Raw genomic sequence first — 27,108 nt, forward strand, 5'->3', positions numbered from 1 at the left:
CTCACTGTTGTGGCCTCTCCCGTCGTGGAGCACAGGCTCTGGACGCGCAGGCCCAGCGGCCATGGCTCACGGGTCCAGCCGCTCCGCGGCATGTGGGATCTTCCTGGACCGGGGCACGAACCCGTGTCCCCTGCATCGACAGGCGGACTCTCAACCACTGCGCCACCAGGGAAGCCCTTCTTTTTTTTAAACAGACTTTATTTCTTAGAGCAGTTTTCAGTTTATAGAAAAATTGAACAGAAAGTAAGGAGTTCCCATATACACCCCACCCCAAATCCCCAGTTTCCCCTGTTCACATCTGCCTGTTACATTGTTGTAATGTTTGTGTGTGCTCCATTTGTTACAACTGTTGAACCAGTTTTGATATATTATTATTAACTAGAGTGCACAGTTTACATCAGGGGTCGCCCTTGATGTTGAGTGTTCTCTGGGTTTGGACCAATGTATAATGACGTGTATTCACCCCTGTGTTCCACCTATTCATTCCTCCCTCCCCACCCCTCACAACCACTGATCTTTTACTGTCTCTGTGGTTTTGCCTTTTTGATGACGTCATAGGCTTGGAGTCACGCAGTGTGCAGCCTTTTCAGACTGGCTTCTGTCACTTAGTAGCATGCATCTGAGGTGCTTTCAGATGGCTTCATAGCTCATGTCTTGATAGTTCTTGATGTAATGAGGTCTGGCCAGAACTGCCCCATCCCTGTCTAGGGGCCCACTCCTGTCCTGTCCTGCCACGTGAGGGTCCCGATCCCTCCTTGTTGCAGTCACGTACCAGCTGGGCCGCCGCTCCTGGCCCCAGTCCACTCGCTGGGCGGCAGCAGCAGTGACCACAGCACTTGCTCTGCCGGCTGCTGTGAGCACCAGTCCCCTTTGCAGAGCACCCAATCGGGCAGCTGCAGGAGGTTCGAGGAATAAGTCCATCCTGAGGGGTAAGAAGGCCCACACCTCAAATCCACAGGATTCTCAGGCTGTGATCCCAGGGCCAAGGGGGCAGATGCGGGCTGGAGGGAACACCTGCGCTGGTGGTACCTGCACAGACAGGCCCCTTCTATGCAGTGTCTACTTCCCACCACCAGGGGGCAGCACCCTGCTCTCTCACCCTGCCACCAGAGGCCCCAGGAGGTTTTGGAGGATGCTCCAGGCGGGCAGAGTTGTTGCTCCCATAAAAACGATCCTCTTAAAACAGCTTTCACCCCAAATCAAACAGTATTTCCAGTAACCAGGAAACTGGTGATGTCAGGCTTTGTACCCTTGAAAATGACAATGGCTATTGTGTATTGAGCATTTATGGTCTGCCGGACCCTGGGCTGCTTGCTAGACAAACATTTCTGCCCATGGTCCTAGCATCCCCTGGGGTAGATGCTGTGAGCAGAGGGTGGATGGCAGATGGACAGACGGCTGGGAGTTCCAGGTTACTGCATGTAGGAGGTGAAGCTGGGCCGCACCCGGCCGTCTGCCCCCAGGACTCTGACACCGATTCCCCCCCCACCACGTGGGTGGTGGGTAGGCCTTGCCTGGCTATTCATGGAGACATGAGGCACATTGTCCTTTGTATGCCTAATGGATGAAAAGATAATAGTGTTGAAGATCTTTGTGGCCACGCCCTCAAATCTTGATTTAGCCTCAGTGTGGACAGGGTGACTCAGGACCCCATCAGCCCCATGTGAGCCCTGGGCAGCCCCAGGGCCTTGCACAGCCATGAGCCAGCTCTGCCTGAGGTTTCAAACTTCAAGTTCAATGGCTCGTTCCGCACAGGGAGTCTTAAATTCTAGCCCAGGACATCCTTGCTCTCTGCCCCCTTACACCAATTTTATTAAGTACTGGATGAGGCAGTTTCTGTGATTATCGTATGTTGACACTTAAACCAAGTGGAAATGTCAGCACAGCTCCCAGGACGGCAGACAGAACTCTGGGGCCCTTGCTGGGCTCTGCACTGTCCAGTTTGCCATTTGTTCCTGACACCCTTGGAAACGCAGGCAGGCCTTGACACTGGGCCTGGGGTACTAAGGGCGACACCAAATGATTTTTTTGTGCCCGTCGTCTCCTTTCCGGCACCTGCTTCTCCAGGCTGTGTGGCTTTTGTCCCCAGGCAGCTGGCACCTGCTACCCTTGGGGTCTTCAGAGCCTCGTCCTGAAAGGACTGATGTCCCCAGCGTGGCCCAGGCCCTCCTCCACGGTCAAACTCCCCACCGTGGGCGGGACCCAGAGGAGGGAGCCCTGTGCTGAAGAACCGGGGCTCCCGGGACGGGACGGGGTCTGGTGGGCCTTGGGGGCAGGCTGGAAACTGGATGGAGAAATGTCCTCCTCTGTCTGACATCCACCTCCTCCATTTTTACAAGAATGAGGAGACCTTCTGGGGCTGATACTCAAATCAGTGCTGGTGTTTAGCGATTTTGTAAATGTGTGTGTGTGTATGTGTGCATGTCTGTCTCTCTGTGTGTGTCTATGTGTATTTGTGTGTGTGTATGTCTGTCTATGTGGGTGCATATGTATAGTTGTGTCTCTGTGTATGTATATGTATTTGTGTCTGTATGTATGTGTATTTGTGTCTGTGTGTGTATATCTGTGTGTATGTATGTGTATCTGTGTGTCTGTGAAAGTGTATCTGTGTGTATACATGTGTGTATGTGTGTGTCTCATGTGTATGTATGTGTATCTGTGTGTGTATGTGTATGTATGCCTATGTGTATCTGTGTGCCTGTGTGTCTCTTTGTGTATGTGTATGTATGTATGTGTGTCTCTGTGTGTATGTACGTGTATATCTGTGTCTCTGCATGTGTATCGTGTGTGTGTGTGTATGAATACGCTTAACTCTCCAATGAAGCGTGGTGTATCTGGGGCATCCCAGGTGGCGGGTGTCTCTGGGCCCGCACCACCTCCCCTGGGCCCCCCTATGGCTCCAGCGGTGTACAGGTGGGCGGTGCACCTGGGCCTGCGGACTCCCCGCCTCAGGTGCCTGCGGGTCCCTGGCTCTTTCAGCCTCTGCTGAAACCTCAGAACTCATTCAGCCCAGGAAAGGGAGACAGGAGTTGTAGCTTTGGGGCAACCCTCACCGGGGGGACAGGAGCAGGAGCAGTGCCCCGGCCCCCTTCCTTCTGAGGGACGCCCTGGAGGGGCTCCGAGGGAGTGTCCAGCTCCACAGCATGCCATCATTGCCCCCACTCCTTCCTGCCATCCGGGGTCCCCTAGGTACACCACCTGCCCCCTGCCCTTGCCTCAGCCTCAGGTCGGTGACCCCAGACCAAGACGGGAGCGTAGGACTAGATGTGGATCTAAGCGGAGACCCGCACTTGCGAAAGGCAAAGGCTGCTTGCTCAGAGCTGGCTGGGCGGGGGGTCAACCCTTGTCACTGTGCCTGGCAGAGACTCAGAGGCAGGCAGAGGGGTGGGCGAGCTTCCCAGTGGAGGAAAGGGGGCTCAGGGGCCTCTGATGGGGGCTGGAGGGCTGCTACAGGGGGTGTCCCAGGTGACTGGCTAGAGGCAGGCTGCGCCTTCTTGGGCTGGTCCTGAGTGGGGGTGTGGATCGGGCTGATGGGGCCCCGTCGTGGGCTGTGCTCTCTGCCTGCGGCTCTACCGCCTCCTCGGGCTAGGACAGAGCTGGTCCCCAGCCCCTAGGCATCCCCCGACCACAGCTCTGCTGCTTGGCTTGCAGCTGGTGCTCACCTGGCTGCTGCCACTGCTGGGCCGGAGCTCCCCGAGCACAGACCCGCTGTGGGCCCCAGCATCCCTCACGCCGGCCTCCGTGGGCACTTTTGGAGGATGTGGGTGATGGCCCTGCCCAGACCTCAGGAGCCCCACAGTCGGGCCCTTTGACCGTCCACCCTGACCTGTCCCTCTGGGGGTCTCCAGTGCCTCCTCAGCCATCCTAGGTCATGGCTGGCTCTAAAGGGGACAGTGGCAATATTCAGGTCACTGTCCCCAGGGCACAGAGGGGATTCAAAGCGAGCTCACAGGAGGATGTGGTTATTGCAGTCTCAGAAGAGAGGACCTGGGTCCCTGGCCGCAGAAGGACTGGCCAGCTCACCAGGCCCCTGAGGGCCACGGTCGTGCCAGGTCAAGGCCGCAGGGGTTCGGCTGCCCTTTGGGAGGTGGGCACACAGAGGTGGGGGACAGGACCACTGTCGGGGTCTCACATTACCCGACCTCCGCTGGTCGCCTGAAGCCCCCTGGGTTGTGCTGGGAGATGCATTGGGCCCCGAGTCCTTGCACGGTCGCTGGTTTGCTCACCGGTGCCCTGCATGTCCCACTTTCTAACACAGTGCCTTTTCCCCACAGTGTCGGAGCCCCAGGCTGCCCACAGTGCCCCGGAGAAGCCGGCCAGCACGGCGATCCTGTGTAACACCTGCGGGAACGTGTGCAGAGGGGAGGTGCTGCGGGTGCAGGGCAAGTACTTCCACATCCAGTGCTTCGTCTGCAAAGGTGAGCGCCGACCCATCTCCGCGATGGGGCCAGGCACGGCCCTGCCGTGTGGCCAAGCCCGCCTCCCAGCTGCCACGCTGGGCCTCAGAAACTCGTTAGATCTGGGATGCTGGAAAAACTGATCCCAAACCTTCATACGACAACGTGATCTTGTCAGCGTGGCCCATGTCCTTTATGGGGGTGACGGGGGCATCTGCCCAAGGGGGAGGGTCAGAGGATGAGGTCCAGGTCCCGGGCAGTGTCCTCGGATGGCTGTAGCCATGTCCGTGATCCACTGGCCAGAGCAAAGTGGCCACTTGGGCCCCATAGCCACACAGTAAATGGCCGTCACTGGTGGCGTGAACTCAGCACCACAGGGTGCACAGGACCTAAGCTGGGCCACGAACCTCGGGCGCCCCTGCACCCTTCCAGAGCGGGGCTGAGAATGTTACTGTTCACTCCAAATGAACATGGCTTTTTCTATGATTATAAAAAATAACATGAATATCACTAAATTCAGATAATACCAAAAAGATAAGAAGAAAGTAAAACAAATCACATGAAATCCCTCTATCTGAGCCGGGCTTTGCTCGGAGCATCCTTCCAGCCTGCCCTTTCTCCCTACGCTCAAGTTAGTGCATATTCTGTCATGTACAGTGGGGTTTCGTGTATTTGCATTTAGTTTCATGAGAATAAATGGAAAGTAGCATTTTGGGGAAGGGATGGGCAGATCAAACCAATGTGACACAGTGTCCAAACCCAAAGAACTTGCAGTTTTAAAGAAAGAATTCTTTTAATGGCCCTGCAAACCCCTCCTTACCTCTGGACAGCAAGCGGTGTCATCACAGCCTGCTTTCCTGTGGGTTTGAAACAACGTTTCAAACGTCGTGCAGAGATGCACAGACATTCGCCTGTGGGCCTTGACGGGCCACGGGGGCAGTGAGCCCCTGGGCTTTATGGGCAAAGATGGGAAATACACCACGTGTAAGATAATCCAGCGCTGTGGCTTTTTTCAGCACCACGGGGCCCGTTAACTGCCTGAGTGCCCTCAGCCCACCATGGTCTCAGGAGGCCCTATTGTGCACCAGGACCCGCTTTGGAAAGCGCTAAGTAGGAAGGCGTGAGATTTAGCTTTGACAGGTGAGGTCTGGTGAGGAGATAAATCTACCAGCTCGCCGGGAATAGTTGGGTGTTAGTGGTAGAAGTCGAGTGCTGGGAAGGTGGCCCACCGGGAGGGATCTGGAAACTTCCAGAGAAGGCTTCACAGAGGAGGTGGCGTTTCGGCTCTAAGTTCAGCCAAAGAAAGAAAAGGAGAGCTGGGCCGTCGGAGGTGGCCAGGCCTGTGCCCGCGGTGTGGGGTGCAGTGTGGAAGGTGCAGTGGGGCCGAAGGAGGGGGACTGAACCTCAGGGGCTGCCAGGGAGCCTACTGGTCCTGCCGAGGAGGCTTCCTTCTCTCACCTTCTCTCGCCCTTCTCTCACCTCTGCTGAGCGCTTCCTGTGAGCTCAGTGCTTTCCATGTGTTTTCTTCCAAAGTCCTCCAGTATTAGGGGGGGCTGAGGCGTTGTCTCCACTTAAAGATGAGGAAGCAAGGGTGACGTGTGACTCGCCTGGTTGTCACCTGTGGGAGCAGCTGGTGAGAGTCAGGGGAGCCCTTCCCATGAGCCTCACCTCTGCCCCAGACCCAGCGTGGAGGGATGGGGTGCAGGGCCCCCAGCAGGGTCTGCATCCCAGTGAGGAGGGGGCGGACACACATCCACTCACCCACAGATTCATTCTGTGCCAGGTGCCGTGTCAGCCTGCAGGCATAGCGGGGCCCCTGCCCTCAGTAGGTGGCATGTCTGCTTCACCTGCCGAAGGGTGACAGGGAGTATCTGAGATTTCCTGCAAGCTTTTAAGAAGTTGTGTTTTTTGAAGCTTGAGGATTGCATAGTCTTAGGTTGATCTTTTATCCAGGCTGTCATGAAAATGCAAAGTCTGTGAATCATTGAGGGTGCTCTTGGATGAATAAAAAAGAAGACCCAACTTATAGTGTCTTAAGTTACATGGATATTTATCATCTTAAGAGAAATTCTGGAGGTAGCCTCTTCACCCCCAGAGCTGGTTAATTTAACAGCTCAAAAAAGTCATCAAAGACTAAGTTCTTTTTCCACTCCCCCCCACAACTCCCCGCCCCCATCTTGTACATGTCAGCAGTGCCTCTCCTCATGGTCTTGAGATGGCTGCTGTAGTTCCAAACATCACATCCTCACAGGTTGACACCCAGCCCTGGGGAAGAAGTTGGGCAGGGGTGTGCACAGGCAAAGGGGCCCTCCCCCTGCATGATTACTCTGATTGGGTAATCAGGGTAATCTCCCTTCGATCAGGGAGGAGAACCTTTTCCCTGGAAGCCCACACAGGCTTCCTGTATGACTCGCTGGCTAGAACTAGGTCACACATCCACTCCACCGGCAAAGAGTAATGGGAGGATGGGGACTGACTGACTCCAGCCATGTTCATCCCTGGGTGGGTGTGTTGCCAGGCCAACCGAAGCAGGATCTGTTAGCCCAGAAGACAATTGTGTCTAATTCTGATTCAAGAGATCCCAATGTGTTGGGTTCCCGCCACCCAGGGACTGGCTTGATGTGCCTTGGTTTACGTAAACCTGAAAATCTGTGAAAGAAATCACATAATTCTCCAGACCATCTTGGCTGCCTCAAGCTTGGGCTTTGATGCCAGAAGGTCTGGGTTCAATTCCCACCTTTTCTACCCCCAGCTCATGTGGATCTTAGACATGTTTCTTAGCCTCAGTTTCCATTCAACAACCCGATTAGGCACATACTCCGTGCTGGGCAATGCTCTGGGTGCTTGGGATGCATCCATGAACAAAACAGACATCCTTGTCCTAGTGGAGATCACATTCTAGGGCAGGGAGACAGACAATAAGCACTAGATACAATAAACAAGCAAATTTCATCATATGCTGAAAGTGAAGTACTAGGAACGGGAAGACAAAGAGCAAGATAAAGACAGGGCTGGGATTGCTGGGGAGTTACTATTTTAAATTGGGTAATCAGGGCAGGCTTCGTGGAGGAGGTGACCTTTGCTTGAAGACTTGAAGGAGGTGAGGGAAGAGCATTGCAGCCAGAGAGAGCAACCAGTGCAGTGACACTGAAGCAGGGAAGTGTGCCTGGCAGGTTCCGAGACAGCACGAGGCCTGTGTGTCTGGAGTAGAGTGAGGAGGGGGAGTGGGGGAAGGCTGGGGGGAAGGGGATCCTCGTGAGGACCTGGGCTCCGACACCGCGGGAGAAAGAACACAGGAGGATCCTGTCCATTTTAGTTTCATGGACCACTGGGTGCTGTGCTGATGAGGGGAGGCCAGGGCAGGGTGGGGAGAAGGGCCTGGGCCCCAGCCTGAGACCATGGCAGCTTGGACGAGAGTGTGAGGGGGCATCTGCTTCTGGATTGTCTTGAAATCCAGCCAGCTCTAGTTTCACGATACAAAATGGGAATCTGTGTAAGACAAAAACATAGCAAACATCCAGCACATAGTACATCCTCAAGAAAAAATGAAATCTGTTACCATTGTTACAACTGAAATTTGCACAGAAAAACAAATCTGGTTCTCTTAACCTTTTATGTGTAGTGGAGTTCTGCGCTTTTAGAACTTTTGTGGCAGGGGGGCCGCACCACGCAGCATACAGGATCTTACTTCCCCGAGCAGGGATTGAACCGGCGCCCCCTGCAGCGGAAGCGCAGAGTCTTAACCACTCGACTGCCAGGGAAGTCCCTAGAACATTTGTTTTCAACCAGGATCTTTTGTAGCCCTGGTCGTGGTGCCTTGAAAACAAGGGCCCCGACTCTGAAATGATGAAAAGATGAGGCCACAACCATGTGTGACCTCAGGAAAGCAGGCATTTTCTGATCTGTGTGGCAGCAGGACTGAGCACGCTCATGATTGCAGAAAGAGCGAAGGAAACAGGAGGGACGGAAGCCTGTGTGTGTGTGTGTGTGTGTGTGTGTGTGTGTGTGTGTGTGTGTGTGTGTGTGTGTGTGTGTGTGTGTGTGTGTTGGGGGAAGAGGCCACCAGCTCTGCCTGTAACTTGGTAACAGCAGGTGGGGGTGTCCACAAGGACATAACCCCATGGGGACCATGAAGAGCCACACCCAGAGCTGGTCTTAGCAACTGGGGGTGACAAGGGAATGGGGCAAAACAATTGCGTTCCAGGGACATTTATGGAAACAGGATCACATGGCAGAATTGTGGAAAGTCACGGCAGGAAGGCATCTCCGGTGATGTGGGCCTGTTATTTCCAGATGGAGCATCTGAGGCAGAGGTTAGGTTAGGACCTGAGCTGGCAGTGACCACGCTGCCCTGAGCCAGCTCCCTCCAACTCACAGGAACGCCCTGGGGTTCTCGGTCTGCTTTGTGTTTTAACATCGATCACTCTCTCCTGTTCCCATCCACCAGTACAAGAGCATCCCTCAGGTGACCACCCCAGGGGAATTGCCGTCCGTATTTGGGTAGAGAGCCTTCCAATCTTTTCCTTTGTAAGAGTCTTTTCAATTTGAAGTCCTGTTGTATATTTACTTTTGTGTCCCGATTTATTCTCTTTAAGGGACTGTGTAAGCCCTCTCCCTATCATACATCCTTCAACATCAATTTCAGTATATACCCAGATTCCTTCAGATGCCTGGCCTGCAGCAAACTTAGCCATTCCTCAGCTGTTAAACGTTTACATCAATTCCAGCCCAGCACTGGGCTAATCAGTTTCCTACGCCTCATCTCACTGATTTATTGTGACAACCATGAGCGATCAGTATGGTTAACCCTTTGGTACAGATGAGGACTCTGAGATTCAGAGAAGTTAAGTAACTTGCCCCAGGTCACACAGCCAGGAAGCAGCAGGAGGAAGCGTTCATGCCCAGGCTGCCTGTCTCTAAAGCCCAGCGTTTATTTACTACATTATACTGTAGTGATGCTGCAGCCAACACCATGCAAGAAAGCTTCTGTGGACGTTCATGGTCAGTTCCTTGGGATAGAGTCCCAGAGAGAGACGACTGGGTCAAAGGGTAGGAGCGGTTTTCACATTCTTTTGAGTCGATGACAAAGGGTATTCCAGAAAGTGGTACAGATTGTCTTCCCACCATGGCCCGCCCCCTCCCGACCGTTTCTCAGAAATGACCACAGTGACCGCCAAAGGTGGGGGGCGGGCTGCTCCGGGTCACCCACAGCTGCTCGGTGCCGTTCATTGGGTCTCGGCTGCTTGGATAGACAGATGGAATTTAAGGAGAATATATTGTCTTGATTAAGACGTTAAAAATTATTAACGAATTTGGACTCTTTATTTTTAGCAGGCAGAGGTCTGGGTTTACTGTCTGGCCCTGACCTTAGTGGACCCAGGCAGCTACAATCCAGTCAGTAGCAGAGATGACTGGGGCGGGGCAGGGAGGACGTGGCATTGGCCGGGCCCGGCTCTCGGGGCAGGAAAGCTGCTTTAATTCAGTCTCCTGGTGCCTCCGTGATGTAGATGCAGGTTATAGTGGGGCACTATATCCCTCTTCACATTTTTCTCCTTCGAGGAACAGTCAATACCGTCATATCTTTAAGAAGATTAGAAAATGAGCCCTGGAGCTCGCACGCCACTATAGAGAAGCCTGCGCACCTCAACGAAGATCCTGTGTGCTGCAACTAAGACCCAACGCAGCCAAAAATAAATTAAATAAATAAATAATAAATCTTTAAAAAAAGAAAATGAGCCAAGTACCAGAGCCAGGGGTGTCTGTGAACCAGCCCATCACTCAAGGGCTGAATTGTTATAGGCTGCGTTTACTGAAAAAGACACTAATTCTCCTACAGAGGCCTCAGGGAGCCTATTCTTCCCGAGTCGGGGTACATCTGCTTGGCCTACGCTGTGGTGCAAGATTTTCTTTTTTTAAATAAATGTATTTATTTTGGCTGCGTTGGGTCTTTGTTGCTGCACGCAGGCTTTCTTCAGTTGCGTTGAGTGGGGCCTACTCTTCCTTGCGGTGCGCGGGCTTCTCATTGCGGTGGCTTCTCTTGTTGTGGAGCACAGGCTCTAGGCGCACGGGCTTCAGTAGTTGTGGCTCATGGGCTCTAGAGTGCAGGCTCAGTAGTTGTGGTGCACGGGCTTAGTTGTCCACGGCATGTGGGATCTTCCCGGACCAGGGCTCGAACCCGTGTCCCCTGCATTGGCAGGCGGATTCTTAACCACTGCACCACGAGGGAAGCCCTGTGGTACAAGATTGAACAAAGGGTTTTCACTCTCGGGCTGGGTGAGAGAAGGATTTAGAGCTGGGCACCGGCCTCGGGCCTCCTTGGGTGAGTGACGTCAGTAAAACGATGGCCTGGATGGTGGCCCCGCACGACTTGGGACTTATGTCACACTAGCATAGGATGTGCCTCTGTGCTGCCCTTCTCACCTCTGTGTAGGCCTAGATGAGGACTTGGGGGTCCAGAGAGATCAGGGACTTGCCCAGGGGCACATAGCATAGTGCACGAGTGGAGCCTGCATCCCCCAGGCAGCCCTGGAGTCTGGGCTTTCAGCTGCTCAGCTTTATGTCTGAAGAGCCAACAGCTCCTTGGCGATGTGGAAGGAAGGATTTCCAACCACTCTGGTGGCTGTAACCGGGGAACAGCACGTGCAGCCCTGCGGCCCAGGCGAGGGGACAGGGACACCCGGGAGAGGCCCACCGCCTCGCCCTGTGTAGGGGTGGGAGCTGAGCTGAGTGGGTCCCACCTGGCAGAGGCATCCGGAGCCCCCAGGTCCCGGGTCGTGTGCACTGACCGGTGCATGAGCTGAAAGGGCACTGCTGACCAGACCAAGCAGACCTGACCCCCGGGGACCCCAAGACCCTTGGAGATTCAGACTCCCACAGATGCTCTTCCCAAACTGACCAGCCTGAGAAGCCACCTGCAGTGGAGGAAGGCTGCTCGGCTGCCCTCGCCTTCCGATCCCCCAGGGCACCGACCAAGGTGGAGTTTAAAAGCCGGGGCTCCCTTGACCAGACACCAGGAACTCCCCTCGACCACCACCATCCGTGTCATCAGGAGCTGCACTGTGAAAAGCTTGTCCTCTATCCACGTAATAATAATTTACCAAAATTTACAACATATGTGTTGTTTTGATAGCTTTATACTAGTAGCTGTCATAACAACCCTATCCAGAATAAGCTATTAAATATTTAGAGCCTTGTGACCATAAGAAATTCCTAATAACTCAATTTCCACGTAGACTGAGGGATTTTTGTTGCAGAGAACCATAGGCGCTTTCCATCTCTAAAACACGTCACATGTGCATGCAGTTCTGTGGGGAAAGAGATGGAAATAGGCTTTCCTAGCAAAAGAGGAACAAGGTGAAATGCCTGCTTTTACTCAGAGCCTGTCTTTGGGTTTTTAAAACAGAGGTCGGTGGTCTTGCTTCGGCATCTACGATCTGCTAGTTAAATTTAAAGATGCCAATACTTAGAGTTCACCAGAAAGTACATCCTCTGCAATCAGTTAAAGTTTTGATGAAAATTTTTAGGCGTTGATTCAAAGATGGGCTACATGGTATTTCAAGGCTCTGGCTAGGGGGCTGCAACCCCCAAAACTCCGCCCTGACGGGCTGGCAGGCTGGGTCTCCGCAGGGAGGGGCTGGGGCCAACTGGGCGTGTAGGCTGCTCCCTCTGGAACCAAGCCCGGTTCCCATGTGCCCTGGGGCCTGTCCTGAGGGCAGGCACTCCATCCTCCGCCTGGCACGGTCCCCCAGGTCCTCCCTGGGGCAGGAGGTATATTAGGGGTCAGTGCGAGTGTGCCCAACCTCTCTCCCTTTTGCAGGGGGTCTGACCTCGTCCATGTTGGGGGAGACGGGTGGAGGGGGGTCAGGAAGCCTCACTGTGGTCAGGGGATCCTCCCACCCAGAACAGGGCCTAGCACGCAGTAGGTGCTCAGGTGTGAACCGCCTCTCCCATCTGTTATTTTCCTGCTGGGAACAGCCCACCTGGAGGAGCGGGGTTTTGGGGGGGCTCATGGGGCATCAGCACTGCATCCCTGGTGGGCTCAGGAGGCGAGGAGGCACTGGGCTGGCCCCTCAGCACAGCCTGCTTCTCATCCTGGGTCCGTGCCCCTTTCTAGAAGCCTCCACAAGAAAAGCCACTCATCTCCAGGCTGAGGGGCCGGAGCTGGAGTCTGTGCTTGGGGGCTGGCCCCCCGAGGGTTCAGCGAGCCACCCTGAGTTCGCACCGAGGCCTGTGTGTAGTGAGGGATACGCCTGGGGCCCGTCGGGACTGGGGAGCTGGTGGTCACCTGCTACCTCGGCCCCTCCCGTGTGTCCCCAGAATGCGGCTGTGACTTGGCCGAGGGCGGCTTCTTCGTGCGGCAGGGCGAGTACATCTGCACCCAGGACTACCAGAGACTGTACGGAACCCGCTGCTTCAGCTGCGACCAGTTCATCGAGGGCGAGGTGGTGTCAGCGCTGGGCAAGACCTACCACCCCGGCTGCTTCGTGTGCGCCGTCTGCCGGTGAGTGCGGGACCTGCAACCACTCCTCCCCGGCCCTCCTCCCTCCTTCTCCCTCCTCCCACCTCTCTCCTCCCTCCTCCCTCCTCCCTCCCTCCTCCCTTCCTCTATCCTCCCTCCCTCCTCCCTCCCTCCCTCCTCACTCCTCCATCCATCCTCCCTCCCTCCCTCCCTCCTCTCTCCTCCCTCCTCCGTCCTCCCTCCCTCCCTCCTTCCCTCCCTCCCATTGTCTCATATGGCCGGGAGGGAGGTGGGACCCAGCCAAGGGATGGCAGGTGGACCCTGGCCCTGCTCCGAGGCACACCTTGCAGGCCCCCACCCCTTGCCCGCAGCACAGGACCAAGCCCTCTTTCTGGGATGCAGAGGCCCGTGGGTTCTGAGGCTGCCAGCACGAGGCCTCTGACGGCTTCTGGGGAGGTGCTTTCCCCCCGCCTGTGCCTTCTCGGCCCTCCCCCACCAGCCCTCTCCCATCCGCAGCCTCCACCTTGTCTCCTCTCACACTGGTGCCTGCAGTGTCCACACTTTGGCCTCTCCGTGCCCACCCACTGCCGCTCCCCTCTCCTCCACTGTCCTGGCACATCCCACCTGCGCACCCCGCCTCTCTCTACCCAAGTCCCTGATCTGTAGGTGGCACTGGCGCCCAACCCACCAGGCACACGGGCCCCAAGCATGGGCGTCTTCCCAGGTCCCCCGCCATGAACTTCCAAAATCTGCCCAGCTACTGCCTTACTCAGACCCAGAACTCACCTGCCTGGAGTCCTGTCGAGGCCTCCACACTGGGGCCCCTGTTTTCCTTCTGCCTGTCACTCCTCCGCGCCACCCCCCTGGCCTCCACGAGAAAGTCTGAGCCTCCCAGCCTGGCTGAGAGGAGCTTCACAGTCTGTTCCAGTCCCTTCATTCCTTTGTTCATTCATTCATTCATTCGTCCAGGCTTTTCTAAGCACCTACGTGGGCCAGGCCCCAGGCTGGCTCTGGTGACTTGGAGCTGCATTAGCCCAGACCCCACGGGCGCAGCACTTGGGGACACAGCAGTGCAGCAAGAGCTGCCTCCCCCCAGCCTCCCTCGGGAAAGCAGCCCCCTCCCTCTCCCTCCTCACGGCCCCTCTGCATCCTGGGCCCTACAACCCTTCTCTAGCACTGTGTCCCGGAGCTGCTTGACGGGAGCACCACGTGGGCAGGGACTGGATCTGACTCTTCTCTTGCCGCCTGGCACGGAGCAGGTGTCCAGTGAATGGCCGCTAGAGACAGAATGAGGTCCTCAGCCCCGGCAGCAAGGCTACACCCGCTCCCCTCTCTGCCCTGCACCTCTGGGGCTTGGGGGCAGCAGCAGGCAGCCCTCCCATGTGGACATCCTGCCTCCCCCCTCCCTCCCTCCCTCCCTCCCACCCACCACAGCCCCAGACACATTGCTCCCAGGGGGAATGTTCTGTCTAGAAAACAAAGAATGAAACCCCCAGAGTTTATTCTCTGTCTGTTCTCTCTGTCTCACCACACCCAGTTGAAAGGGGACTTGTTGAGTGTCGTTACCGCTGTTTTCTGTAGTTGTGGCACGTGCTCTAGGCGGAAAGGGAAGCTTTTGTTGGGGGTGGGGGTGGGAGGAGGTGCTGGGCCAGGAAGGAGCAATGACAAGGGACATTTCTAACGGAAGAGTCACTGTGTGTCATTGCAGTGTGCGTGGGTCAAGGTTCCCCCAAGGATAATCTGCATGTTTGATTTCTGTGCACGTAGCTTAGAGACAAGGGGTGACATAAACACAGTGGGTTTGAAAGATCACCTCTGTAATCCTATATTTTAAAAATAATAGCTGACAGCTCTGTCGTGCTGGAGTCACTGGGCCTGGACTTATCCACCCACTATAAAAAACTAGAAAACTGGAAAAAATATACAAAACAACTGTTTTGAGATACTGGGGCACAGGCAGCTCAGGACTAACAGAAGGAAGACGAATGAAGGGACCCCTGTGACCACCCAGCTTTCTGCCTGGAAGCTGTTTCTTGAACCAGAGGACAAGAAGGGAACCAAGTAGGGCATGGCATCCTCCCCAAGTTAAGAGACAGTGATGTGAGAGGCAGAACAGCATAGCAGAGGGGAGAGAGCTATGCACAGCGAGACCTCAGGAGAGCTGCATAGAGGTGCCTTTGACTCTTGGACTAAATACGGAGCCATATAGACAGGAAATTTCACAAGGTTGGGCAAAAAATGACCAGGTTGCCGTAAGCTAAACATTCCCAGGGCTGGGAGACATTCAAGTTCTGGCCAGGTGGAGATCCTTGTGGAACACCCAGGCATGCAGTGGGGACACCAAAAGCATCATGCCTTATTAGTGGAACTGAAATTGCCCTAGAGTGAAGGCATAAACCTGCTCAAAGTTCAAGAACAAGCCTCAAAGAGATCACGCTGGTCTGCAAGTGAGCTAACTGCCTGCCAAAGTAAAGTATAACACTCTTTGTAGAAAGAGAAGAAAACCCAGCCCTCAACAACATAAAATTGACAATGTCCAACACCCATCAAATGTGACTGGTCATAAGAAGAAGCTGGAAAATGTGACCCAGGGCCGGAAGAAAAATCAGTCAATAGCAACAGACCCAGAAAAGAGATCAATGGTGAAACTAGCAGACGATGACTTTAAAACAGCTGATGTAAATATATTTAAATATTCAGAGGAAAACATGAACATAAGTAGGAGCATTATAGAAGACATGAAAAGAAAGCAAATGGAAATTATAGAAATGAAAATTGAAATTTCTGAAATAAAAAATTCCCTGAAAGGAATTAGCAGTAGATTATATATTATAGAGGAAAAGATGGGTGAACCTGAAAACATAACAATAGAAACTATTCAAACTAAAGCAATGACAGGAAAAAGGACTGAAAAATATGAAAAGAGACTCAGCGATCTGTGGATATAAATTTTTCTGTCTAGATTGGGAGCGGGGAAGACTGAAAATTTTTGAAGAAATAATGGCTGGAAAATGTCCAAATTTGGTGAAAACTATAAACTCATCTCAGTGAGTCCCAAGCAGAATAAACACAGCAAAAACCTACCAACTTCATCATAATCAAACTTCTGAGTGACAGTAATAAGAAGAAAATCTTAAAAGCAGTAAGTGGGGAACAAAACAACCCAGTATGTAAAATGGAACAGAAGAATGACTACAGACTTCTCATCTGAAACAGTGTGCACCAGAAGATGATAGAACATCATCTTTAAAGAGCTGAAAGAAAAAAATCTATCAAACAATTCTATACCAAGCCTCCCCCACAAAAAACTTTCAGAAATGAAGGCATGACTGCCAAATGGTATTGCATTTCTTTTTGGGGTGATGAAAAATGTCCTCAAATTGATTGCGGGGATTTGATTGTGTATTCACAACTCTGAATACACTAAAAACCATTGAATTGCACACATTGAATGGTATGTGAATGTTATAGGGCATGTGAATAAAATAATGTTAGTAAAGCTGTCAATACACAAAATGAAGGCAAAACACTTTTGCAGACACACAAAAGCTAAGAGGATTTGTTGCCAGCAGACCCACACTATAGAAAAGTGAAGAAAAATAATACCAAAAGATCTCAAGAAAATGAAAAAGCAAGGCATCAGCTTAATAGAGGATATATATCTGGTGAAACACAGGTATCTACAATATATAAAGAACTTCTACAACTCAATAATAAGAAGACCAAAAAAACTATTAAAAATGAGCAAAGGGGCTTCCCTGGTGGTGCAGTGGTTGAGAGTCCAACTGCTGATGCAGGGGACGTGGGTTTGTGCCCCGGTGGGGGAAGATCCCACATGCCGCGGAGCGGCTGGGCCTGTGAGCCATGGCCGCTGAGCCTGCACGTCCGGAGCCTGTGCTCTGCAACGGGAGAGGCCACAACAGTGAGAGGCCCGCGTACCGCAAAATAAGAAAAAAAATGTGCAAAGGAGTTTAGCAGATACTCCACAAAAATGTATGTAAATGACCAATAAACAAATGAAACAATTAACATCACTAGTCATCGGGGAATTCCAATTAAAACTTGTTGAAATACCATCCAATGTCCTCTAGAATGACTCACAGTAAGAAGATGGATAGTGTCAAGTGTTGGTGAGGATACAGAGTGAAAGGAACTGTCACACGTCTCTGGTGGGAAGGCAAAGTGGTACAACCTCTACAGAAAGCAGTTTGGCAGTTTCTTGTAAAGTTAGATACACAGTTAGCACATGGCCCAGCAATTCCACTCCTAGGTATTTACCCAGGAGAAACAAAAGCACACGTCCACACAGACTTGTCAGTAAACGTTCTTAGCACCTTTATTTGTAACAGTCCCAAACTGGAAAGAATTCAAATGTCCTTGGACATGAACAGCTCATCTGTGCAAAGGAGCAGCATTTGACAATCAAAAAGAACAAACCAGTGGTGTGTGCAGCCGTGTGAGTGAATCTCAAAAACATGCAGCAGAACAAGACATCAAAGACTGCATACTGTGTGATTTCCATTTATATGCAGTTCCAGAAAATCAAGTCTGATCCATGGGACAGAATGCCGATCATAGCCACCTGGGGCCGGGGTGGGGGATGAGTGTGGATGGTCACAGCAGGCTTTTTACAGTGGACAAAAATGTCCCATACCATGACTGTGGTCCTGGTTACATGAGTGTGTACATTTGTCAAAATATACTTCAATGAAGTTGAATTAATAAAATAATAGCTACCATTCATTCAGCCCCTCCTGGGCCCCAGGCATAATGCTAGAGCTTTCCATGCTATAGGTCAGATGCATGGATGGATGAACAACAGCCCTGAGACACAGATGTTCTTAGTCCCACTTTACAAGTGAGAAACAGGAACTCGGAGAGGTTAAGCAGCTTGCTCTGGGTTACACAGCCAGAGATTCTCTCTGAGTGCATCCAGGGATGGCAAGGGACGCCCGCTGTGGCCCAAGACCCGCCATTACCAAGGCGGCTGCAAGACAGCAAGCGGGAGAGAGGTAGACCCCAGCACTAACTACGCATGATGCAGTGCACGGCGTCAGATAGCTGCCAGGGCAGCTGAAGGATGGAGAGCGGCAGGACCATCTTGCAAGTCTTGGGACGGGGGCCAGCTCAGCTTATATATGTCCTTGGTCCCTAAGAGCCGAGACTGGCTGGCTGGGGCCCAAGAACACACCTGCTGAATCCACCTAGGGCCCTGAACGCCAGCCCCACAAAGTGGGGGGCCATGGCGGGGCTTTTTCACGGCAAAGCTTGGCAGCCTCATGGGTCAGAAAGCTCTTCTGGTCGCAGAGTGGGGGCTGGACTGGAGCCGGCGTGACCCAGGCAGGCTCCGAGAGGAGGCCCTGCAGGGGAAGGCGGCTAAGCTAGGCCTCCAGGGGGACCTTCAGTTATTGACGTGTTCACTTACTTGCTCATTCATTCACTGACAGTGACATGTCGAGCACCTGGCTTTGCCTGGCATTGTCCAGTCCCGAAGGAGGCAGGGGGGCACGACAAAGGCTTAAGCCAGAGGACGGGGCATGCCCTGGTCCAGATAATTCAGAGACTGCTGCCCGCAGGGCTCAGGTTCTCTTGCCTGGCTGAACTGGGGGAGGAAGTGGCCCAGTGGCAGTAGGTGGCCAGACCCTAGCTCACCAGAGGCAGGCACCCGATCCACCTCTGTCACCAGAGGGGAGGTTCCGGGGCTGAAGCAGGTGGGCCGGCTCTGCTGCCCCCACTGGCCTCGCTTGGGCAGCCCAGGGCCGTAACTTCACCTTGCCCCAGGGCTGGGACTAGGGTGCGGCCAGTGGGTTACTCGCTTTGGATGCAGAGTTTAAGGGGAGGCCAAAAAAATGATCAAGGTAAATGATACTTTAATGTGATATTTTAAAAATTGAAATTAATGCAAAAAAAAATCCATGAACAAAATGCCAGACTTTAAAGACGGAATCCAGCATACAGTCTTGCATAGCAGCACTGCTTTCTGAGAGACCCAGGTAGGCAAATCATGGCGCTTTGGAGCCAGACAGGTCTTGGTTTGAGTCTGGTTCTGACAGGCAGCAGCCGTGTGGCCTTGGAAAAGTCAACTATCCTCTCTAAACTTCAATTTTCTCACCCATAGAGAAAAATGAAGCAAAGACCAACCTGGGCAAGCATCTTAAAGGTGACAGATGAGGCAGGCATTAAGGAATCTGTCATAGAACCTGGCCTGGCACCTAGTAGGTGCTCAGTAAACGGTGCTGTTGCCATGAGGATTGAACTGACAAAGCATCCTGGGCGGTCAGAGGAGGCAAGGTTGGATGGAGGAGGCCAATGGCTGAGACTGCCCAGTTGATCGCCATGTGCAAGCACTGGCCGGCCCCCACTGCTCCGGCCCACTGCACCGTGATTCTGCCTGCCGGTGCCGATGGGGAAACTAAGGCTAAAATGTCAGTGACCAGCCTGAGGTCACCCAGCGGGGCCACGGCAGCGCCTGCATGCAGACACCCAGCGTCCTGGGCCTGTGGTCCCTGGGGAGGTGACGGCATGGTGTCTAGGATGAGGCTCCCCCCACCCAGGAGAAGAGCCAGGAGGTGGTCCTGGCTGGTAATGCACTGTCTTATTTCAGGTTGCCCTTCCCGCCCGGGGACCGAGTGACCTTCAACGGCAAGGAATGCATGTGCCAGAAGTGCTCCCTGCCCACATCAGCGGGCAGCAGCGTGCCCCTGTCCCAGGGCCTCTGGAGTAAGTGGACGCAGAGTGGCGTGGTGGAGGGGGCTTGGCAGTGCTGGGTGGCAAGCCTGACAACACTGGGACCAGAAGTAGTGGAAGTGAATAACTGTGGATGAACACAACGAAGGGAACCAAGGCCAGGCGTCTCTGGGGTACTCCTGCCTCTAAGCCTTTGCTCAACCTGTGCCCTCTCCTCCATCTTTCAGCCCGGCTCTAGCCCACCTCCTCCAGGAAGCCTTCTGGCCTCCTTCTGGCCCTCTCCCTCCAGCACCCACACTCAGCCCCCCACAGTTATTTCCAGAGCATCCGGGAGCCCTTTGGGAGAGCCATTAGGAGAACAGTGACCTCTGGGCTCCTGTGGTCTGGGGCTCTTGGATTATCTGCTCCGACCCCTGGGAGCTGGGCCAGGGTGCGTATGCAGTGGGTGCTCAATACATGCTTCTTGAATGAAGAAGGAGGTTGTTAGTGAAAAAGAACCAGTAGCAGGGGCATGTCAGGAGCTTGTGGATGTGGGGCGGAGAGTGAGGCGGGAGCAGAAGGGCGCTGGCCTTTCCCTGTGGGTGGCTCTTCCGGGACCAGAGATGGGACACAGGGACGGGGAGGGAGCCCAGCGACCCAAGACTGCTCCCACCAGGCTCCCACTGCAGAAACGGGGTGTTCAGAGCCCACCCTGTGTGCAAGGTGGCTGTGGTGTCCCCAGTGCCAGGGCCACGTGTCCTGGGACATAGGAGGGGTTTGTATTGACTTCCAGAGCCAGCCCCTGGCTCTCCTCACTCTCCTGTCCTCTCCCGCCTCCTTGTCCGCGACACTGAAAGTCTGTACAGAGGAGACTGCACGTCCTCCCAGGAGCCGAGTGTTGGCTTCAGGGGCTGGTAATAATTTTATCTGGGAAATGAGGCGAAGCCTTCATCCCTTGGGGAGGCAAGCTCACAGCAGTCGCAGTTGGTGAGGCTGTTGCTTTGGGGTCTGCTAGGAGAGTTCTCCACTCAAAACTTTCTCTCCAGCTGAGGTCTGGATTGATTAAATTTTTGAGAATTTGCTTCAACAAACAGCCCTATTATCATTAAGGCTGAAATAGTAATCAAAAACTACAGCAGAATTTGAAAAGGCGGGGATTAGTTTGAAGAGTTTGTCCAGAGCTTCCTGGCAGCCAAAGTAAAAAGGGAAATATGCCCAATCACAGACTCATTGTCTGAGATTTTTTAAAATGTCATGGGCAGAAAGGCTGCCCTCTCCAAATGGAAATTTATTTTAAAATATCAAATTTGTGTTTTCAAAGAACAAATGCTGCCCTCACCCCCAGATGGGTCTATAACCTACCCCTTCTATAACCTATCCCTTCTCCCAGTCCATGGTGATGATCCCCGGCTTAGAACCATTTCTGTGCCTAGAAGGCATTAAACATTCATCACCAGCTCTTGGCTTCTGTGTGGATGTCTGCATTGTCTTCCCAGCTCCCACCTCCTTTTGTCCCCAGAGCAGCCTGGCCAGGCAGGAGTCCCTCCCTCTTTCTGCACGAGCATAAGTGCCCTGAGCCTGGTGGAGAGCAGGGGAAGTGCTGGGTGCCCAGTGTCCAGCTAGGGAGAAGTGGGGCTGAGGTTTGAGCCAAGTCCTTTAAAGTCCAAAGCAGGGGAGCCTGACCTAATGTGACCAGAGGCTTTCTGAAGAGATGGCCTTTGTTCTGAAACCTAAAACACAGGTTTTCGTTAAATAGGCATTGAGGGAAGGTCACTGCATGAGCTGGGCCCAACTGCCACCCCCATGTGAGTGGACAAGGGGGGTGCTGTGTGGGAGCAGGGAATGGAAGTGAAGAAACCAGGCGGCAAAGCCATGCCAGGGAGCTCCAGCTGCATCCTGGAGGCAACAAGGAGCCATAGATGGCTGTTGAGGGAGGTAGTGCCGAGGTGGCTTGGGAGCCTGCTAGGAATGTGAGCCTGAGCAGCGTGGTCTGCCCTGCAGGTGGTGGCAGCTGGGGGAGGGACGCAGCCCTTCTTGCATAGGGTGGAAAGCTGCAGATGGCCACCTTTGGGGGCCACCTTCCCTGGGGGAAGCGGAGAGTGGCCGGCTGCTCCCGTGGAAGTCAGGCTTGGTCCCAGGGACCTGAGCTTCCCTCATTGGCCTGAGCCTGTTGCTTAGTAACAGGATCAGTGCTTCTTGCTGGATGCCCACGCCTTCCCCGGGTTGGGGTGGTGCACTACTCCTTCTGCGTGGCCAGCTCCTCCGCTGCACCTGAGCTTTCCGTGCTGCTTCTGCCCTGGACTGCCTCCCCGACTGCCCTGGGGGGAGGGTCTCCTCCTGGAGAGCCCGCTGGGCGCCCATCCAGGCTCCCCTTTTCCAGGCTCCTCCCGGACTCTCCAGCTCTGAACCGGTTGCTGGTTGGAGCTGGTCACAGGGCAGCCCTCAGAGAGGCCCAGCGCCACTCCAATCAGGGTGCAGCTCTGAGCCCGGCTGTGAGGAATAGACCCCACCACTCGCCACCTGGGTGCCCTGGGCACGCTGTGTCCCCTCTCCAGGCCTTGGGAGTGGATATGGGGTCAGCAGTGGGTGTGGGCGGTGGCCCGGAGGGGCAGTCTGGTGTGGCAGCAGCCAGGAGCTGGGAATGTGGGGCCTTGGACCGGGGCAGCCCTGTCCAAGCTGAGGAGCCCCCGTGGCCCGTTCTTGGTCTCGGCTCCACCTGCTGGGGCCCAGCCCAGCCAGGATGGAGTCACACCCGGAACCTGGGATCACACTCGGAGCCAGGATCAGGAGGCCCACCAGAGTCGGGAGGGAAGGGGCAGGGCCCTGACATCCAAGGCCTCTGCTGGCTGTGTGCCGATGAGGGGCCGTCCTGTGGATGGGGCGGGTCCTCAGGCCTTCCGACGTGCATCCCCACTACCTGGGCTGTGGCCCTTGGAGCCTCTGTGTCTTCCGCCCGCGTGGGGTTGCACTGTCCATGTGCTCAGGGTTGGGTGACGGGATCAGAGCCCCAGTCCCCCTTCTGGAAATGGGGTAAGCCTTTCTTGTGGCAAGGCTGAGGTTAAATGAGGGGATGACGTGGAAAGATGAGGAGGGGCTGGGCCCCATGGGGGGAGCAGGCACACGGGCTGCCTTGTGGGGTGCAGTGGCTGCCTTGTGGGGTGCATCTGCCTTGTAGGGTGCTGTAGCCCCCAGGAACCAATGTCCCTCCTGGCCGCCACTCCCCGCCCCCCAGCCACCGCGTTGCAGTCAGGGGGTCGAGTCGCCAGTTCAGTGCAGAGCCCAGTGGGTGGGATGCACTTGAACCTCTTTTATCTCTCCCAGCAGATGCTCGCAGCCCCTCCTGCTTGGCCCGGGCTCCTTAGAGAAATCGCAAGCCAAGCCCGTAACGTCTCAGGCATTTTAAAGTTAGAACCCAGTCGGTTCCTTGTCATCAAAGGTCAATCTCAGATTCGACCCAGACCCCCCTCCACTCCCAGTCAGATCTGAGGAGGACAGTGGGCGAGGGAGTCTGATCCTGCACCCCACTCCCACCCCGAGTCCACAGCTGGGGCTCAGAGAGGCACCTGACACGTCCTGGGTCCCATGCGAGTTAGTGGCAGAGCTGGGCCTTTGAACCCATGACCACGTCTGCTAGAGGAGGGGGCACTTGAGGGGAAACAAGGAAACTTTTTGGAAGGTTCTAGAAGGGTCATGCTGGGGAAGGGGCCCAGGTCCATCCTGTTGCTGTGATGGCAGAGCCAGGCCCAGGGCATGAGGGCGAGTGGATGGCAGGCTTTGACCCTTCCAGGCCAAAGTGTGTCTCCCTTCTGCCCCCGGGCAGTGGGGGCACACTCCCACAAGGACGGCTGCGCATTGACAGCTGTTGTCGAGCGGATTCATCACAGAAGATTCACCTGTCATTTGCAAAGCCCTGCGAAGCTATGCTGAGCTCCAGATGTGTTTAGAAAATGATGATTGCCGTTTCCATGACAACAGTCCTCGCACCTGGCTCTGGCCTCTACGTTCACGGCTCACTATTAGTGAGACTCTACCCCGAGTCGATGGGGACAAGGAGGCGGTGTGGAGGTGCGGGCCACGTCCCCCCTCGGCTGCAGGTGGCACGTTTGCCTGGAGCCTTGGACCCTGCCCTGGGGGAGGGCACACTGCTGATACAGGAAGTGGCAGAGCGGGGGGCTTCCCACAGGGAATCGGCCCCTCACAAGGTATCCCCCTCGAGACAACAGCGGTAATAGTTCGAGCCTTTGGCTCATGTGCGCTTATTCATTCCTCAAACGCGTCCTTCATACCACAGGCCTGTCTCTGTTAGCTCATGACAGCTGCGTGAGGCTGGTACTGTTACTACCCCCATAAAATGCGTCCCTGTCTTAGTGGGCACAGAGACGTGAAGTGACTCGGTCATCGTCACACAGCTGGCGGGGGCAGCCTGGCTCCAAGGTCCATGTTTCCAGCCACTGCCGTGCCCTGCCTCTCCCCAGGCCCAGCGTGGTCCGGGATGCTCCTTTGCTTTGCCCGTCTACGAAGACCTGGACCGAGGCTCCGAGCAGGCTTTCTCGACTTCAGCGCTGTTGACATTTGGGGCCTGACGATTCTTTGTGGTGGGGGCCAACCTGTGCCCTGGAGGGTGTTGAGCAGCATTCCTGGCCTCCGGGCCCCTGGGGCACGACCCCCACCTTCCACGCCCAGTTGGGAGGACCAGAATTGTCTCCAGACACGGCCAAAAGCCCCCGGGAGCAAAATGGCCCTGGTCGAGAGGTGCTGGCACAGAGTGTACCATGTGTGCCCGCAGTCACCCGCTAGGTGAGGGCCCAGAGTCAAAGCTGCACGGATCCAGCACTGGAAGGTGGTGTCGGCCCTGCTCTGCTGGGGATGGACTGAGGGGGCGGGAGGGGAGGGGTCTCGATGCCTCCTGAACTTGAGGAGGGAGCTTCCTCTTGGCTCCGATGCATTCAGGCGTTCGTTCACTGAGCTTTTCTCTGCCGCCAGCCTGGCTGGGCTCCAGGATCCTGAGATGGCTGGGAGGTCCCCTCTTCCCTCCCAGCCCTGGACCTTGGGGTTTGAGCCTGTTCTTCAGGTCTTTTCCAAAGTTGCCAGTGGATTTGACAGTGTGGTAAATTAAGAAATCTAGTTTGACCAACAGTTCTGTAGATATTAAATATTTTTTATTCTTAAAGATAACGTGATGGTGGGCTCTGCCCAGAAGGAGAGCAAATCCCTGTCAGAGCAGAGTCTGGAGAGCCCACGGTGCGTCGGACGTGTCCCAGCAGCATCAGCACCTAGATGTGCAGGCTCTGCTGTCTTCATATGAGATCTGTCGCTGAATGTGACTGCCCCGCCCCACCCCCTGGCTGGAAACAGGGCTCCACACGGAGAGGAAAGAGGCTTGTCCAGTGTGACCCCGAGAAGTAGGGCCAGGATTGGAGCCAGGCTGCTGGACCTTGGGCCTCATTCTTTCATCTAGGGTAGGGGGGTCCCTGCCTGGCTGAGCCTGGGAGCTGCTGAGTCCCTCAGGGCACCCCCTGCTCGCCTCTGCTCATCAGGGCCCTTTGGGATCCCCAAGGCCCCACCCTTGTCATGTCCCTGACACACACAGATATACACGGACATACTAGGCACACACACACACAGACAAGACACATAGAGACACACACATGCAGCCACACACAGACACACGCAGAGACGGATAGACCTACATACACACATTTATGCACAGACACAGACACACAGACACACACAGATAGGCTCACGCAGGGGCACACATTCACACAGAGACACATACACATGCATACACACGACACATCACACACACAGGCACTAACACACGCATACACAGATACACTCATGCACACACACCCCTGCACACAGTCACATACAGATATACTTGTTTGCACACAGACATGTAGTCACACAAAGATACAAGTGCACCTAATCAGACACAACACATGCACATAAGACACACGTATACATACTCGATACAGACATGTTCACACACGCACACCCCAGGCAGTGTGCCTGTCTCTGCCCCTGACGTCGCCTGGCCTGCTCCACCCCCTGGTCCTTCAGCACACGTGGCATTGACTGTGGGAGCCCCCGGTGTGGCTGCCCGTGGCTGGAGGGGTCGGGAGGCAGCAGGGCTGTGTACTGAGCACCCGTGACCCCAGGGGGGCTTGATCAGGGACGGGCGTGGCTGGAGGGGCAGGGGGGAGACCGGTCAGGGGCCCAGACCAGGCACCCATCACCCGGGGATGAAGGCACTTCCTGGGGCCCAGCTCCAACCTGGGCTGAGGCCAGGAGTACGAGCGCGGGTGGTCAGCATCCTATGTCCGGGATGTGGCACGGATGGCCACAGAAGGAGCTCAGAAGCCGGGTCCAGAGGGCTTCCTGGGAGGGGCACCCCGGCAGGCGAGCGCTCGGAGGACAGGCATCGGGGCTCCAACCTCTCTAAAGAGGCACCTTTCCTGGGAGGGGCACAATTAGGTTCAAAGTCCACCTGCCAACAGAGCAGGACAGGCAAGGCCACTCAGAGCTCCTGCCATCATGGCACCCTACTGCCCTGGCCATGCTTGGGGCAGTGCCCACTGCAGGGTGCCCCGTGCAAGTCCACATCTGCTTCCACAGGCCCATCTCTGGAAGGTGGGGCCTCTGTCTGGTTCATCCTGGTATCCCGGGCGCGCAGCCCAGGCTGCACGCAGTCGGCGCTCAATGCGCGCTCACACCGGCCATCGTGTAACGCCCGCAGCTGGACGGTTCCGTGTGTCCCGTCCCCCGGCCCGCTCTCACTGCCCCTGTGGTGTCTGAAGTCCCAGCGGTGCAGGGCCGCCACCCTGCTCCTCTCACCCACGCCCACGAGGATGACGGCTGTGCTCCGTTCTTCCTTCCAGGTTGCAAGGGCTGCGGAGTGGAGATCAAAAACGGCCAGTCCCTGGTGGCCCTGGACAAACACTGGCATCTGGGCTGTTTCAAGTGCAAGACTTGCGGGAAACAACTGAACGCGGAGTATATCAGCAAGTGAGTGGGCGGGGCTCGCTGACCCCTCACCTGGGGGTGGGGCAGAGCTCATCCTGTGCCCACCCTCCTGCATGCCCGGCCTTTCTCCTGACCTCCTGCCAGGTCCTATCGTCTGTGCCAGGGGAAGAGCCCTGGCCGGGCCCCTCTCCCTACCGGCCTTGCTTCCTCAGTGTGGTTTGCAGAGACTCCCATGCTGTTTCTGTTCACTGGGACAGAGACGTCAGCGCTCCCACCTTTGACCTTGTAAAACACCTCCCCGCACCGCCCCTGGTGTCACCCTCGCCCCTGGAATTCGCCCCCCTTGCTGGTGCCTGCATCTCGCAGAATGCAAAGTGGACGTCAGCTGAGGCCGGCAGCAGAGCGAGGAAGAGAGGGCTGACCGGGCTCAGGTGTCACGGGTGTGACAGCACAGCCCTGTCTTCTGCCGCGGGGCCATCGGCAGCTCCCGCTGGCCGACACAGGGTCCCTGATGTGTGCTCAGGATGCAGCGATGGCTGGTTTGGGATGCGGGGGGAGCACTGTTATCCAGAGGCAGTGGGAAGGGAGCTTCTGGGGATCGGGCTGTGAGCAGGGGCAGCTGGT

The 27,108-nt window shown here is 55.2% G+C and overlaps 1 protein-coding gene across 1 annotated transcript in view; it reads left to right on the forward strand.

Annotated features, from left to right (window-relative positions):
• ABLIM2 (actin binding LIM protein family member 2) overlaps positions 1-27,108 on the forward strand; it is a gene marked incomplete at its 3' end in the record, with an annotated part of 152,975 nt that overhangs the window by 37,865 nt on the left and 88,002 nt on the right. Inside the window, exons 2-5 of the mRNA XM_079700805.1 lie at positions 4,275-4,418; positions 12,714-12,897; positions 19,460-19,575; positions 26,400-26,526. Of these exons, the coding sequence (XP_079556931.1) occupies positions 4,275-4,418; positions 12,714-12,897; positions 19,460-19,575; positions 26,400-26,526 (571 nt within the window). The remainder of the gene's footprint in view (positions 1-4,274; positions 4,419-12,713; positions 12,898-19,459; positions 19,576-26,399; positions 26,527-27,108) is intronic.

This window comes from Hyperoodon ampullatus (assembly GCF_949752795.1).
Source record: "Hyperoodon ampullatus genome assembly, chromosome: 1".
Lineage (NCBI taxonomy): Eukaryota > Metazoa > Chordata > Mammalia > Artiodactyla > Ziphiidae > Hyperoodon > Hyperoodon ampullatus.